We start from the raw sequence: 17,888 nt of genomic DNA, 5'->3' as shown, positions 1-17,888 counted from the left end.
AAACAAAGGATAAATTTCTAGTGTAATTATGTCCCATGCACAACTTAGGACATACTTATACTAAAAATAAAAGTATTTAGTATTTATCTGAAATTTAAATTTAACTGGCAGTGTTAGATTTTTATTTGCTAATTCTGGCAACCCTAACAGGGTGGCAAGTAAAAATAAGAAGAGCAAGGCTCTGGTAAAAAGGAGCAACCCATCCTGCTTCATCACTGTAGACCATCAAGACAACCACAAGGAGCCCCGTGTGGTGATAACTCCACTAGAATGCCAAGCATCATTATAACCATTCTGTGTCTGTCTATCCCTGGAGCTTAATTTTAATTTGCTGATTACAATGCCACAAAATCCTAAGCTTGTAGCTGGTGGTATGGGTTGAATTATGTCCCTTCTAAAATTCACCTGATGTCCTAACTCCCAACACTTCACATGGTGACTTTATTTGAAAATGGGGTTTTGCAGATTAATTCTTTAAGATGAGGCCGTAGTGGAGCAGGAAATTTGGACAGAGTCCGACATGTGAAGACTGACATGCTACCACAAGCTGGGAGCTGCCAGAAGCTTGGAGAGAGGCCTGGAACAGGCCCTTCCCCAGCACCTTCAGAGGAGCACGGCCCTGCTGGTCCCTTGATCTCAGACCTCTAGACTCCCTAGTCTGAGACAATAAATTTCTGTTGTTGAAGCCACTCAGTTTATCATACTTGCTACATAGCTCTAGGAGACCAAGACTGAGAGCTTGGAAGAACAGAGTAGAGAAAAAGAGGGAGTCACAGCAAAACAAGGCAGTCAAGAAAATGCCTCAAAGTCACTATTGTGTCTCTTTTCCTTAGAACTTGAAAGCCTCAGAAAGGAAGACAGGCATTTACAAACAATAGACCACTTTGTATGAAAAGTCTCTCCTCTACTAAAATTCAATTGTAAATGTTGAGTTGAGTGAGTTACACAGGACTTAAAGAAGTCTTAGAAGTCAGAATTTACCCTAGTTAGACAAAAAAGGAGACATTTCCAAGTACTTCCAGCCCTGAAAAAGTTTTGGGGGAGGGTTTTAGAAATCACAGCCTTAACAGACCTGTTATTGTAAAGTGTTTTTTCCCATGAGAAGTCTGCTTTCCTCCAGTTCTTACAAACCAAACATTACCATATTGGGTTGGTGATTAAGGAGCTCAAAACAGAATTAAGCAGGCTATTCTGATTTCATTGTCTCTCTTGATTATCTTCTTGCCATATTTCGAATAGCCCCAAATGGCAAGATTTAAACAGATAGACTAACAATACTTCATCTTTTCCTTCTAAAGTAACTAAAACCCCCTTGGTCTAGAATGGATTCTAACATACCTCTACCTAGGCCTCCTGCAAGCCTGGAGGAGGATTCCAGAAGCAGAATCCAATAGTCCCACCCTGGAAAAATGCCGACCCTGGCTGGCTGCAGGCACACTGGCCTGTGTTCAGTCACTAGAACACGCTGGGTGTTTGTTCCTCTGGCGAGGGCCTTTACACACGTGAATTCCTATTTCAGGAAGGCTTTCTTCTGCCCAGATCCCTCTTTATGTCCCCAAGCACAACCCTCCTTCACCCCCCACAGCTCAAAAGTCAGCTTCTCAAAAACACTTTTGTTCTCACCCATTCATCTTTACCAATCACACAGCCTTGTATACTTCTTTTATGACCTTATTGCAATTATAATTATGTACTGTTTATTTATTATCTATCTCTCCCTTAAATTGCTTTCCATGTAGGGCTTGTCCCACAATAGGCACACAAATACTTGTCTGGATTGATCACAGAACTAGTTAAACACATGAAGACAGGATGAGATGGGCAGAGGCACTCCCAAGATGACGAGTTCTTCATGCCCAGAGGTCTAGTCTGGTCCTGGAGCACACAGCCTACACCTCTCACCTCAACTGTGAGACAGATGCAGTAGGTTATCACTTATCTGCTGATTCTCTAAGAAGGCTCTTTCTATGATAAAAGAACTTCCTGGGCACGTGCACATCAACTGATATGGTTCCCAGGACAACACTTTCTCATGGCAAATTATTAGTGTTGAGTTATGATCTGGCATTCCACATAAGTTGCCTTGGGGGAGAAATGAAATGAAAATACCAGCACAGTATTTGATAGTTGAACATCTCTTTATAAATTTACAAACTGACATGCTGACCTTTAAAAAATGAAAAGCCTATGTACTTTTATGTTTACAGAAATTCCTCAAAAACTTAGAATTTATGGGTCATAAGTATTAGATAACAGGATATTTTGGAAATGCATATAAAATATTTAAAAAGTATATTATACTTGACCCAGAAATTCTAGCAGTAGGAATTTATCCTGTGAAAATAATCATGAAAGAACACAAAAATCTAGCTGCAATAATGTTCACTGTAGTTTACAATAAAAACTAGAAACTTAAATATCCAATAATATGAAGTTGACTATATAGTTTGTGGTAGTCCCTATTAAGAAACACTATAAAGCTTTTAAAATATCTTGTTGAATGGAATAATAATCAATAATACGGGAAAGATACACTACATTCTACTAACAAAAAAAGTGTTTCACCTCAAAATGTTTTAACTAAAGTTTTTGCTGAGTGTGGGGTCCATGTGTAGTTTCTATCTTCTTATGTTTTTCTGTATTTTATACATTTTTCTCAAAGAGTTATATATTTCTCATATAAATACATTCTGAAAAATATTTAAAAATAAATTTTACCTAGTTACAGAGGACAAATACTATATGATTCTATGTGTATAAAGCACCTAGTGTTATCAGACTGAGACAGAAGGTAGAATGATGGTTTCCAAGGGCAGTGAGGAGGGTAGAACAGGGAGTTATTGTTTAATGGGTATGGAGTTCCAGTTCTACAAGATGAAGAGAGTTCTAGAGATGGATGATACCACATTGTGAATGTCCTTAATGCCACTATACTAAATGGTTAAGATGGTAAATTTTGTGCTGGGTACAGTGACACATGACTGCAATCCCAGTTATTCAGAGGTAGTCAGGAGAATCACTTGAGCCCACGAGTTCAAGGCCAGCCTGGGCAACATAGCAAGACCTTGTCTCAAAAAAAAAAAAAAAAAAAAAAAAAAAGATGGTAAATTTTATGTTATGCATATTTTACTACCTTTTGTTTGTTTGTTTTTCCCTTTTGGAGATGGGACTGCAGGTGCATGCCCTGCTATTTTACCACAGTTTCTAAAAAAACAACTAATTTTTTTAAATTCACTAAATAATAAATATATATAGGTGTCTCAGGATTTTTAAGTGACAGAGTAAAAGAAACATGACTCTGACCTTGGACCATATGGCACTGAGCAACAGAATCCATTATGCCTACCAGGGCTGGAGTATGACATGGGACCAACAGGCCTCTGCCTTGTTCCTGAACACTTGTGCTGCCTGTGGCCTTTTCTGGCTCATTGTGGTGGTCTTTTCTGGCTCACTAAGACTGAGACATGCTTTCTCATGGTCTCTCCTTCCTAGGAATGGAATTTTCTTCCTCTTTTGCCACTGTGTTTCAGTTTGACTCTTCAATGAATGAACTGAGTTGGCTGCCCCAAAAGTATGACTTCTGCCAAAGCCTGGCCAGTGACTGCAGGGGGCAGGTGGGCCCAGGAAAGACTTGTGGCTGCATCTTCTGTGGACCACAGGATCATGGATTAGCCATCAAAATCTTTCCACTAGTAGCTGGTAGAGTCAGAAACAGAGAGGAAACTCATCTTAATGTCAAGGCAATGTACCTCTCTAGTGCAATGTACCTCTCTTTCTCTAGGGGAAAGCTAGATTCAGCAAGCAAACATCCTCCCCTTGTTCAACAAGATGGCACCCACACTGTCTAGATAAGAAAAAGTGGTGCCTGGTTCCTGGGGTGGGAGCTAAGAAGCCCAATATAGACCCAAGGCCCAAGGGCTGGTCTTGGCCTGAAGATGTTTTGGTTTGGTCCACATAATGGTGGCCTGCTCACAAAATTTCAAAATTAGTTGCCAACATTTAAAAACCAAATTCTTCTGTCCCCCTTTCTTTCTTCCCCCATTCTCCATTGATAGGGTCTCCCTACATTGCCCAGGCTGGTTTCAAACATGCAATCCTTCTGCCTCAGCTTCTTGAGTAGCTAGGAATACAGATATATAACACCATGTCCAGTTACTTTAAATCTTTTATTTGTTTGTTATTTTTTTGGTACTGGGTATTGAACCCAGCACTTTGTGCAGGCTAAGCACAAGCTCTACTGATGAGCTATAATCTCTAAAAATCAGAGCACTTCTACCTAGAGATTTCTTCCGGTTCTCTGCAGGGGGGGAAAAGTAAAGCTCTCAGCCAGCCTGTGTTGATAACAACTATGTGCTCACAACTGGCTGGAGGTGAGCAGAAGCTACCCCTTTAGTGAGTTCTCTGTCCAGTTCAGCCCAGCCTAGCCTAGCCCAGCTCTGTGCCCACCTGGCTCTGCTGCTGAAGAGATACAGCTCCACAACTGTTCTGGAAACTGCTTATGAAGACCCGATACCTGGCACCACACAGGCTCCCCAGAAATACATGGCAACTGCAGGTCAGATTATGGTGCAACCGCTGGGGTCAATGGCTTTCCTGTCAGTCCTGTCAAGACATGTGTCTGGGCCTGGGTTTACTCCCGACCCCAATCCAGTCAGCGTGCAGCGCTCTGTTCCCGGAGCACATCTCCATGCACCATCACAGTGAAACATCCTGGCCACCCTCCTCGTTGAGAAAATTAAGAAGATTTTTAGTTCTCTTGAGAAGGGATCAATGGTCATGGTGCTGTAAGTTTTGTCCGCAACAGAATCAACTAGAGGCTCTAAGGAGAGGAGTAAGCACTGAAGCAATCCAGGGTGCTTATCCTCTGACAACTGCAGCTGGAGCACAGAGGGAAGCCCCTTGCTGATCTCGCACTAGGAGGATGAGATGAAATCACTGAAAGGTCACACTTGCACAGGGGAGAGGGATGTTTTCCAAGTCCTTCAGGGTTAACAGGACCAGGCAAGATAGAGCCCAGTGCTTTTCTTACCTGCTGCAGGCACGCTAACGTTATACTGAGGTAAAATAAATAGGAAGGCAGTCTTGGCTGTGACCTGCAAAACAAAGGAAAAAATGCTCCAGTTTAACTTCTTGGCCACATCAAAAGAAACAAATGGAGTCTGCTACCAGTTCCCAGAGCCTATCTCTTTTACATCTTAGACCCCAGACCTCTAGGATGAAGGGTTTTACCTAAGGCAGAGTTAGCACCAATTTTTGTTTCATTTTTCTTTAATGACATCCCTCCCAATACCTGCAGAGGGAAAAAAAAAAAACCTTGGGCTCCAGATGGTATTGAGACTTGTATGAACTGCAGATGGAATGAAACAAGCTGCACTTGGCAGGCTTAGAGCTCACAAGGGAGGGGTACAAATCTGTCATTCATTCATTCATTCATCATTTATTCATTCATTCATGCATGCATGTGTGTATTAAGTTCATTCTATGCACCCAACTTTGTAGAAGATGAGGTCACAGACTTCAAGGGGCCTAGGACCTACCTGATGTTTCTCCAGTGTTGGTTTTTTTTTTTGTTTGTTTTGTTTTGTTTTGTTTTTTGCCTGTACATTGGACAACGACCCCAAAAGTTTAAACCTGAGCTTCAGAAACAGAGAACTCCAGCTGCTAATTTCACATCTACCTATTATGGGGTATGGGACAAAAACATTACATTCCACACTGCTGGCTTGTTTATTTCGAAAGTTACCTTCAATTTTTTGGTGGGCTATGAAAAATGTGTGGTTGTCACCTGATTATTAATAGCTAAATCTGTACTGTGACAATTTAGCCAGCAAAGGAGAGATGACAAAATGTGGGGATTTGAAGCTTGAACTGAAGAACTGTCTGGGTTCAGATGTTGGCTCTGCTAGCCATCAGCAATTCCACACTCTGAGCTCAGCATCCTTAACTATAAGATTGGAGCTATTTGTAGTCCCTTAGCTGGTCTGGAGTGAAACTCACCTTGAGCTGCTGTTGAAAGATCCCCAGATGTGCAGCCAGGGCTATGAACCATCACCTACCCTGTTCTAAGAGGGGCACCAAGGCTAGGTGAGAAGGAAGTAACTTTCCCAGAGGGCCTCAGTAAGGGGCTAGTGGTTTTCCTCTACATATTCAGGTCAGACGACTGCACATGGTGTGAGGTGGGCAGGGGGCCAAAGTAGTAATGGAAATAGAGAAAAGATGCTTACGGACTCCCCATGTCACTCCAACTCCGGACACACCAGTGAGAGGGGACTGTTCTTAGCCTAACCTCCTTTAAAGAGAAAAAGCATCCCCAGCCAACTAGACCTGTGGCTCTGCAGTGGGCTGTCATTCACTTCCTACAGGAGGCGATGCATGGGGAGCCTTTTCATGCATTTGTGCTAAGGCCTTAAACATGTTCTACAAGTGTGCAGGAAAACCCAAATGGGATCAGTCATGAGAAGGCACTCTGGAGAATAAAGCACCAAACATGCAGGTCTTCCTCAACCCCCATCCCAAAATTTGATTACTTTGGTGCTTAAGGCCTTCTTCAGTCTCCCCAACATATCTTCCAGTCCAATTGTCTATATTTTCTTTAGAACAGATGTGCTTAGTTTCAGCTGAAATGTTCTACTCACTACTTCCTTTTGGGGGCTTTGGCCCCTCTCATTTTGTATTCTCCTTCTCCTATACCCCATCTCTGCTTGCAAGCGCGTGCACGCACACACACACACATACACACACACACATATCACAACTCAGAATATCATCCTTCATGAACCAGCTCAACTGTGACTTCCTCCGTAAACCTTCCCTAGATGCTCCCAGGGAATGGTCTGTCCTTCCCTGGAAGGTCAGTACCACACTCCTCTGTTATCATTTTTACATAGCTTTCATCAGGCCATCACCTCCTAGAAGATGGAGATTGTGCTTCTCATTTATCTTCGCATGTGCTCTCCAGTACCTAACCCAGATGCATAAAGTGCTCAGTAACTTCTCACTGAATAAGATGAAAAACAAAAAGCCCAATCTATTTCCCTCACCTGTAAATGTTTCCCCAGCCTCCAGTGGGAGCCATCCCCAGCACTGTCACTCAAGCGGTCCTGTCACACATAGCCTTCTCCTTACGACCTGCCCAGCTCCTAAACCACCCAAATCCATCTCTAGCACAAAGTCCTTCCAGACCACTCTGGCACCCCTGTCTGAACTACTCATAGTGTTCCTCCTTAACCCAACCACCTTTCTTTCTGTGTTATCTGCCATTAACTCCTTCAGGGTTAAATTTTGTCTTCACAGACTGAAATCCCTGTGAGGAAAGATCAGAGGAGGCAGAAGAAATGGGAAAAAGGAAGTAGAGAAGAGAAAGGCAGGCAGGCAGAAAATATTAACCAAACACTCTATCTTGCCCCAGCACATATCTCTCACTTGGTTCATTCAGAAAATGTTCTCATCTTCTTAATCTGTGGGGTGGAAGGGCTTCCTTAGGGAAATGCTTCTCCTCCATTGTGTGTGGGCAAAGGGTACATGTGGGGTTACTTCTGGTGCCTAGCTTCTTCCTGAGAGAATGAAAGAGATAGATCCTCTGCCCAAAACAGGAGCCCAGCCAGCGGGACGCAGTCTCTTGGGCTGTAGATCTCCTAGGCCAGACTGGAGGAAGTGCCAGACAGTGCTACAAACCCACAGAGTCTGCTACTTTGGTTCCTGCAGTCCTGGCCCTGAAGTACTCATGGGTCATCAGCCTCCTGAGGTTGGCTGGTGTCCATTTCTAAGAAATGTTATTATTTAATGTGTATAGCACTAGTATTCAACTTTGGCTACAAATATAATCCTGGAGAAGCTGTAAAAATCTCTATGCCCGGACCACACCCCAGCCAATTAAACCAGACCCTCAGGGGCATCGGCATTTTGTCCAGCTGTCCAGAACATTCCAACTGGTGGCCAAGTCTGAGAACCATTACACTTACTTTTTTTTTAGAGGAAGACAGAACTTGGTTGTGAGCTTCACATATATTCTTTCTCTAGTCCTGTATATACAGTCAATTCTCATTATTCACGATAGTTATGTTCAATGAAGTCACTGTTAACATGGAATCAGTGAATACTAAAACACTGCACCTAGAAGTAGGGTCCTAAAAGCCTCTGTACACTTTTTTACCAGCAGATAAATATATAATCTTGTTTTTTGTGTGTGTGCTTCCATTTAAAATTCCCTATTTAATGTATAGGGTCAATTCTTTAACACTGAAATTATGACCAACAGCACTATAATTCATGCCTGAATCAAGTTTATTTAACACACACATTTTCTCCATAAGGCACAGCACAGCCATCTTGTGCTTTGGCACACGAGACAGCACTCCAACACGTCATTTGGGGACCATTTTATAACACTGAAATACCAACAAGAACACAAAAAATGCAAAAAGAAAAAAAAAGTGGCACTAAATCAACTGCAAAAAGGACACTTGTTCACAGTATGTGAGCTGGAACAAGAAGGCAGAGCATGGCCTCATTTCGTCTCAGCTGGGAACATGCATGTTGGGCAACCTGAAGTTTCTGCCCCACTGTGTACATCTGTGAATGACCACATGAAAGCCAAATATTAGTTCTGGGGTCATATATAAATTTTGACAAGTAAGTGAATTTGCAAAAACAAAATCCAAAAATAATGAGGATCAAATATTTGAGGGCAAACATGAAGGTCAGCTCCACAAGGTCCAAGATCTTTTGAACAGCTTTATTACGGTATAATTTATACACCATGAAATTCTGTCATTTCAAGTGACAACTCTAAGGGATTTGTCTTCATTTTAAAACTGTCTCTCCCTTCATGGGAATACAAATTCAAGGAGAGGAGCTCAACTGCCTTGATGATGATCCTCAATGTGCAGCCACAAAAGGTATGGAGGACACAGTTACACTAAGTAATAAATGCTTGATATCTGGTCACAGTAATCAAGCAAAAGAGCCAGAGCTCTGCTCAGCTACCTGATCTGCAACCTGCTACCTGCTCATGCTTATACTCCTGTGCACATTTCCCCTCCCTAGGTCTCTCCCAGTACTGAGCATGCAGTAGGTATCTCATAAATACCCATTTGATGAACTCATCCTGCAAGCAGCTGTGATATTTGGTAACCACAGATGAATGCTTAACATATGTTTTCTGAACATGATTCTAAGAGAACAGGATTTAGGACCCTGAATTAAGGCAAAAATACTAGATCTAACATTTTTCCTTCCTTACCCCATGGGAAGTGGTAGCAGAAACCAATTCTAAAACATGCATCTTTCTTTGTAAGTAGCTATGCTTGCTCCCACTTTACCATATCTGAGCCAGATAGCATCAGTTTTCCTGTTTTATGGATGAAGAAACTAAGCCTGGGGCACAGACAGGCAAAGTTGTTTCCCAAGACCTCACAACTACACAAACAGGAAAGGTAATAGTCAACTCAGTTTTACAAACTTACTCCAAAATCAAGCTTAGCAAACCCACAATATGTCAAATAATAGAATGGTAACATAAAATGGAAGCCAGAGGGGGGTGGTAAGAAGTAGCGGGGAGAGAAAGAGGAGGAAAAAGAAGGTGACATTAGTCAAAAAGAACAATCCTACTTGTCCAGCGTGAAAAACACTCTCTGCTTTCAAAGGCCCTTTGGAACCCCAAATCTTCATTCCCTAACCCTCTCCTGACCTCAGACCAGGTACCAAATGATTAACAAGCCCCTCTCTGCAAGCACTGGCTGGGTTCATGTAGCACAGAGGGCGGAGAAACAGGACCTATTAAAAATGTCATTCCAATTATTTCTCATCCCTCTAAGGCTGTTTATAGGAAACATTATTGAGTTTAATAGCATTTTAAATGCCAAGCTCAGTGGGCGAAAGGTTAAAAGTGACAACATGCTAATACATTAATGCAAAGAAGAACACTAAATTACATGGGAGGGGCCACCTCTCTCTCTCTCATATATATACACACACACACACACACACACACACACACAGAGAGAGAGAGAGAGAGAGAGAGAGAGAGAAAGCTTCATTAGAATTTTAACTCAATCAGGGCATCAAACACAAAGTCATGTTGCACGTATCTGTCTAGTCCTAATAATCCCAAAACTCTTCCATTTGCCATGTTCCATTAGGGGCACATGAACATGAGCCCTTGGTTGCAACTAGACTAAAAGTTTTGGTTACATTTCTGCTTTCTGCTAAGTGTGCTGGACTTGAATTCCACACTGTCTGCTGTGGGTCATCTTGGGCAAGGTTATTTAACCCGTTTCTTTGTACAAGAGTTAAAGTTATGAAGGGCTCACTCAGTGCTGGGCATAGTCCTAAGGACTTCACACAAATCATCACATGCAATTCAACAACCTTATAAGGTATACTAACAATAACCCATTTTATAAAGTATGGAAAGGATAAGGCGAAAGGATGTGGTTTTCTTAAAGATCCTGCCTATACCCAGCTCCAAAAAGCCTTTATTTTCTGATTCCACTTCTATGCCAAAAACAGCCTCACACCAATAAACTTCCTGAGAGGTCTTTCCACAAGTTTAAAATGTATTGCTGCTTCCCCACCGTGTGAAGATGAGGTCTGAGTATCATCTCTGTCTGACAGGCAGGAAAATGAAGCCTGCAGGGTTAACCACTGGCTACCAGCCATGGGTACACAGAGGCTTCCAAGTGCCTGAGTCCATTCTCCTTTCACTGCAAGTTGATAGCTGAGCACCAAAGATAAAAGAGAAGAATTCAATAAAAGCAGTCTCATTGCTTCCCTAGAGGTATTCAACCCTTCAGGTTTATTTTGTTTTTCTCTCGGCAGACACATCTGTTCACTGGCACTGGGAAGGGGCTGCATGTGTAGATCAGGCCAGGATGCAGTATCTGTTACAGAAGCAGCTCTGCTCTGAACTGCTGGTGGAGGTCCCAAGGATGCCAACCATGCCCACCTGGCGCATGGGTCCCTCCACTGACAGTGAGGACACTCATTTCTCCTCCTTGAAAGCATAAAGTCAAGTAAATTGTCCAGCTGAAGCTGGAAAATTTCCCCTCTCCCCCAGCTCAGCCTTGTTTTCAGGAAGCCAAATCATCTCCACTCAGGCTTTACCAAAATTGATTTTGCATCTTTCTGCTGAGGCAGTGGATAGGAAAATTTCAGTCAGACAGGAAAACATTGGAAAGTTACACCCAATTGGTAAGAAAGAGTGGGGTTGTTTTGTTATGTTTTAAATAAAAGAAACTTCTAGTCTTTCATTCCTGGAGTGTTGGTTTCCTAAACTTCTTGCTTCCCAAGATCTTGGTGGGACTGCTGATCACCACAGCTTCTTGTATGTGAGGAGACACAGATAGGCAGGTCTGTAGCACACTGCTGCTCAGTGACAGCTGAGACAAAGATGCATTTCACTCCGGCTTTCTGAAAATCTCTATTTTGGATGACCAGAGGCTGGCTGACAGGAAGAACTGAGTGCCTAAAACCAGAGAGCAGAGCTCTGACAGTACCTTTCTGTGTGGCTGTTAGCAACCCCTGGAGATTCTAGTTTCCTCACCTAAACTGCCTTTCCATGAGAAATGAGCAACCGTAAACAAACACACAGGCCACAGAGTCTCCACAAGCCTGTGATCACCATGCTGAACAGACTCACTACTGACAGTCACAATCAGTCTTAGATCAGATTTTAAAATGGCAATGTATTTATATGAGAAAAACCTGTCACTGAAATAGCCAAGCCATGCTTATAAAATCACATTATTTGCTTTATTACAGTCATCAGTTCAAGTCTAAACTTTATGCTGGGATAAAGAGGAATTAAGAAAGGGCCACATGAAGAATCATAAACATCTTTGAAGTTGGGGTTTTTTATATATATATATATATATATATATATATATATATATATATATACACACACACACACACACACACACACACACACACACACACGAACACACACATATACATATATATATATGGCTCAAACTTGCCATTTTATACACCCCAATTTGGGAAGTTAGTCAAGTACTAAAAAAACAGAGGTAGCCTAGAGACAGCTCTTCCGGCTTCCTTTATATCCACAACTTAGAAATTTAAGAAGACTGCATATTTATGCAACCTGTACTTGCAGGTTGAACTTGACCTACTTGCCTACAAAAAGCTTTATATGAAATATATGCATGTGTGTGAATTTGCATTCCCTCTACTAAATCCTACATACCTACGCACACACACACACACACACACACACACACACACACCCTTATCCCTCTAAAAAAAGGGCCCTGGATAGATATAAACTCATTACTTGTTTATACGCATCACTCTCCTCACAGCCTTCTCCAATAGCTTTTCTCCTTCTTTTGCTAGCACAGTAGTATATTCATAAACTATTCCTTATGGAAGTTAAAAACTAAATAAAAATTTTTAAAATTCATGCAAAATGATTTTTAAGAATATTAATGTGGGGCTGGGGTTGTGGCTCAGTGGTAGAGTACTCACCTAACACTTGTGAGGCACTGGGTTCGATCCTCGGTACCACATAAAAAATAAGTGGATAAAATAAAAGTATTGTGTCTGTCCATAACTTAAAAGAAAAAATTAAATTGATGTGGTCTAAAACATATTTCTCCTGCATTACATGGCAGAGTTCAGATTACTGGTTGTATGTGGATATTAGAAAAACACACATTGGTCAGAAAAAATATTTTTACTTTTGGCCAAAAGACATCTGATAAGATCCATTATCATCTTTAAAATGAATTAAAACTTGAGAGGCTGGGGATATGGCTCAAGTGGTAGCGTGCTCACCTGGCATGCATGAGGTACTGGGTTCTAAGCAGCACATAAAAATAAAATAAAGATATTGTGTCCACCTAAAACTAAAAAATAAATTTAAAAATTTTTTTAAAAATGAATTAAAACTTGAAACAGAAAAAAAAAAGGTTTTGGAGTATAGAATTTTAGGTTGTGACTTTTTTTGAGTTAAGATTAGGTAACATTTTAGACTTGGCTGCAGGTAAGAACCACCTTACCAATATATCACAATGGGGTTTTAACTGCAGTTTTTGAAGCCACTTTAGCTCCATAAGGTAGGAAGTGACACAAAAAGGTGTAATTCTAATCATTACAGATAAGTTGGTGACAGTCAGTCAATCACAAATCACAAGCAAGCATTAGCACACGAGCATTAAAACTAGGTGCCAGGGAGAATCATCCCCTAGGAACTTCTGGCATTTCCTGGTGTTTGGGGAAATAAAAGGATTATTCAGGGCTCCTCAGACCTGGCAAAGCTAGGGCAGGCAGGCCCAGGTGTATTTGCCTCCAGTTGCTTGTTTGCACTTTGAGAAGGGGTGAGAGGGCAGAGGGTGATCTACTGTGATCATTATCAATGATTCTCTACCTTTGGAAAGTTTCCAGCTTGGAACATCAGCATGTCAATCCCTGCATTTACTTGAAGAGCCAGGCTTGTGTTTTAGAGCTTGGTAGAAAAATGAACCTTGAATTCACAGGGATGGAGCAAAATGAAGGCATCTCCAGGGTCATAAACCAGCCTGTCCACAGGGCTGACTCTCTCAGGAAGCCTTGGGATTCTTCTAGGTGAAGGGCACACGAGGAGGTTGTTCACCTTCACCCATGTTTGAACTGAGCAAAGAACTGGGGCTGGAAGGTGAATATACGTTTTTTCAATGTTAGATGGGTGTTCTCTGCTCTCAGTTCCCAGACATCCCTCTTCTACAGAGGGTACTGGTGAAATGATGAGTTCATGTGCCATTCCAACAGCATTAGAAGACACCGGGGCAGGCTGGAGACTCTGCTCTGTGCGCTGTAGTCACACTTTCTGTGTGACTACAGCGCATATTGTTCCGATGGGAGACCATCAGAGCAGCATGGACTGGTGTGAGTTCTTTGGCTTGAGTAGACAAGGACCACTGGCATGAGGGCACAACTTAAAGGTAATGGTTTGAGTCAGGTGACTTAAACCAAGACCAAAAAGGTTAATTAAAAATTTCCAGCATTCAAACATACCTGTTGCTCAGCAAATAATATTCCCAAGGGGGATATGCAGAATCACCTTGAAAGTGAAGGGAGATAACAACACAGAGTGCCAGTGTTTCCAGGAAGACTGCTTCAGAGGAACAGGAAATACAAATCTAACACCAAAGGCCTGACCTCAGGTAAACACTACCCACACTTTGTCACAAACCAGTCAGCCTACACCCCTAAAGTGAAAAACAAAGTCTGGGCAAATGTCAATATTTAGATTAAATGCCATACTGCAGGATTTCTCTCTCTCTCTCTCTCTCTCTCTCTCTCTCTCTCTCTCTCTCTCTCTCACACACACACACACACACACACACACACAGTTACATACATTACTATGAAATCTCATTATATTAACTTGAAAGAGAGTTCTAAATAATATCTAAAAAGAATTGGTGCTTTTTCACAGCATGGCAGGGCCAGTCTCTATCCATGCTCAGCATCCTACCATCTCACTGTGACCTCACACAGGAGGAAGGAAGCTCAGGAAGAAAACCAAACATCAAAGGGAGAGTGTGCACCTGCCTGAGCTTACAGCTGGTGCCTCAGAGGCGTCAGGCCCTCTCACCCAAGTCTCAATGTGCAAAAGCCCTTTGCTGATGAATCCAGTCTTAGAACCAGATTCTCTTCCTTTTTTTCTTCCAACCACTTCTATTCCCTACCACCACCACTGCCACCACTGCACCCACACCCTGAGGCAGCAACCAAAGCCCTGGTCATGTACAGGGCAGACTGAAGAACTACCCCTGGGTACAGTTTCTGCCATCTCCCCACAACCAGACATTGAGCAAGGCAGCAGACCCATCTACTCAAAATATCACAGGCCCTTTTCTACAGTTCTCTGTGGCTTCCTGTTGCCAGGAGAAAATCAGGACCACTGTGTGGCATTCTAGGACTTCATAGGGAGCCCCACCTCCCCTTCCAAGCTTTGTTCCCCTAACTCCCGGACACAGGAATGCTGGCCCCCTCACTCCAAACTCCATCCAGCCAAGATTTGCACCCCTGTTAGACAAATCAGTATGCAAAAGACCATTCACAACCTGCTATGATTTGGGTATAATTTGAATGTTCCCCAAGGGCCCATGTGTCACAGACTTAGTCCTCAGGTGACACATTGCAAGATGATGGAACTTTTAGGAGGTGGGGTCTGGTGGGAGGTCCTTAGGACACTCAGGGAGTGACCTTGAATGGATCTCTTCCCCTCTCTGTGCTTCCTGCCTCAACATATGAGCTCTCCCTCTGCTACTCTCACCAAAACACACTATCCTCACTAGAAAGCCAAACCTACAGGCCTGCCCAGTCTTGAACTTGAACCTCCAGAACTATGAGCAAAAATAAACCTCTCTTTACTTCCTAAGTAGCCTGTGCCAGGCATCTCATTATAGTGACAGAAAGCTAATACACAACCCATCAAAGTCACTACTAAAGGCTTTGTCCCTGGGTGATGATGTCAGGAGGTGGGGCCTTGTAGGAGGTCCTTAGGTCACTGGAGGTATGCCCTCAAAGGGGCTAGTGGGACCCCAGCCACTTCCTCTCCCCTTTGCTCCCTGGCTCCTAATGAGGTGGGCAGTTTTGCTCTGCCACACGTTCCTACCATGATCTGCTGCCTTGTCACAGACCCAAAGTAAAGGATCCATTTGATCATGACTGGAACCTCCTCAATTGTATGCCAAAATAAATATTTTCTCTTTATATTTTGTTATAGTGATAGGAAGCTGACTGATACAATCATCCTTATGAGGGAGCATGTTCAGGGGTTCAGGAGACCAGCAGAAGGGCTCTGATAAGGTTCTGAGGCCACCCCATGGTCCTGTGAAACCTTCGCCAATGAGGTTCTGACTGGCCTGGATCTTGAAGAGATGAACAGGCAAAAAGGAGACAGGAGAGGTGCTATGGCAGAGGGAATGACATGCACGGCAGTAGGGAAGGAGGAGAAATATGACTCCTGGGGAAAATGATGGTTTGTGAATGGAAGGTGATGTGGCTGTAGGCTGGGAGGAGCCAGGTCCCATAAAGGGCATTATATGGCAGGTATGCAAATTGGACCTATTCTACAGGGGGAGGTGCCTCTTAGGATTTTTAAGCACTTTTGACACAGTGCAATTTCCACTGCAGAGATTGCATCTTGCCATAGTATAGAGAACAGGCCAGAGAATGGGCAGAAAAGACGGACCACACAGAAAACAGTCAGGAGGTCAACACAAGTAGCAAGAAGGGATAACACAGGCCTACACTAAATCAACAGCAACAGACACAGGATGGTGTCCAGTGATTTTCAGAAGAGTCAATTGCACATGACATTAAGGTGAGGAGTGGTCAAGACTGGTGCTCAGGCACTGTACAGAATAGATACATGTGTATAATTTAATGACATTCTCAGGCATCCTTGATGGCTGGGGTGACAGAACAGAGAAGGTGCAGACAGAGAGGCCAGAGAAAAACAGAGGAAGAAGGCCCAGTAGCCAGGAGAGGACAAAATTCTGAGGAGTCTGCTCAGTTCAGCCAGCAGCTCCAGGGAGTTTGGATCAACCCAGGATGGCAGTGGGGACTATGTGAGGGCAGGAATCATTATTGTGTCCACTGGTGGGTCCCAAGAGCAGAACAGTACTCAGCATACAGTGAGGCCTCAATAAGTATGTGGGAATAAAGGAATGCATGAAGTGTCCATTAGATTTTGGAACCAGAAGATCATCAGTAACTTGCTGAGTTAATGCTGCAAACAGAAGCAGGCAGAAGCTGGCGCACATGAGGAGATGGGACAGAGTGTGAACTGCTTGTTCGAACATACAGCTTGACGACTAAAGAAAGCAAGAGACAGGGAGCTAGAGGTGGGGTGGAAGAAGTCTGAGCCTGTGTGAGGAAGGAGAAAGAGGAAAGGTGAGGGGACCGCAGGGAAGTTTCCCTGAATCACATCAAGGCCAGGGGTATTTCTTTAGGAAAAGAGATGCAGAACCACGGGGAAAGAAAGGGTGTCCAAGGGGGAACACTGGCCCTCAGCAGCTCCCTGTCTCTCCCTGCCCCAGATCCCAAGACTCCTGGCCTCCTCTACAGTTCTGACACTTATATAGATACACATACTACATATATGTTCAGTAAACACCCCTTGAATCGATGTAATTCAGAGGACATCGTGCAAAACAGGATATTGAAGATGAATATGACAACTTACAGGAAGAGGAAAAAAACAGAAACAAAACCAATCATCCCTAATCAAATTCACAAAAGCCTGGGGAAATCCTCCACCATCTAGTCAATGAACTCTTCAGAACCAATGCTACACTGCCACTCTCAGCAGCTGTGACTTCGTTTCATTCTGTCTTAAGAGGGAGAGGCAGGGCCACATGGATGGATTTACAAGAGCTGGCTGCTCTGCAGGTTCCTGGGAGGAGAGATGCTAGGGGACCTGAGGGCCAGAGGTGCATGAATTGCTTCAGCTTCCTAACAGTCTAGGAGCCTTTACTGCCTCTTGGCCAGACTGATTGGTTTGGAATTGTAACCCACACGCACACAGATACGCTCCTGGCCACCAGCCAGGGTCCGTGCTCTAGGGCAGGCCACGGCTGCCACCACAGCCACAGGACAATTCCAAACTTCCTCCTGGATCACACAGTAGCCACACAGGGTTTTCCAAACAGAGAGGTCAAGGAAAGTATTAGAGTTGTGTGTGTGAGCACACGTGCACATGTGCACGCAAAGCAAGCCGAAAGACACTTTCACACCAAAAAACACATCTTTATGTAGTGCTGTCTCTAGCAAAATGAAAAAAAACTAAACTGATCCTTCAATAACAAACTAGGCATTAAGCATAGGCTCTGGAAGAAGCACAAAGCTACAGGCAATAAGAAAATAACAAGACC

General features: G+C 43.1%; 1 protein-coding gene across 1 annotated transcript in view; it reads right to left on the bottom strand.

Annotated features, from left to right (window-relative positions):
- Tram2 (translocation associated membrane protein 2) overlaps positions 1–17,888 on the bottom strand; it is a 77,116-nt gene that overhangs the window by 30,942 nt on the left and 28,286 nt on the right. The window contains exon 2 of the mRNA XM_027938200.2: positions 5,030–5,093. Coding sequence (XP_027794001.1) covers positions 5,030–5,093 — 64 coding nt within the window. The remainder of the gene's footprint in view (positions 1–5,029; positions 5,094–17,888) is intronic.

This window comes from Marmota flaviventris, chromosome 6 (assembly GCF_047511675.1).
Source record: "Marmota flaviventris isolate mMarFla1 chromosome 6, mMarFla1.hap1, whole genome shotgun sequence".
Lineage (NCBI taxonomy): Eukaryota > Metazoa > Chordata > Mammalia > Rodentia > Sciuridae > Marmota > Marmota flaviventris.
The sequence above is the reverse complement of the archived record's forward strand: the minus strand, read 5'-3'. Positions and strand labels throughout refer to the sequence as shown.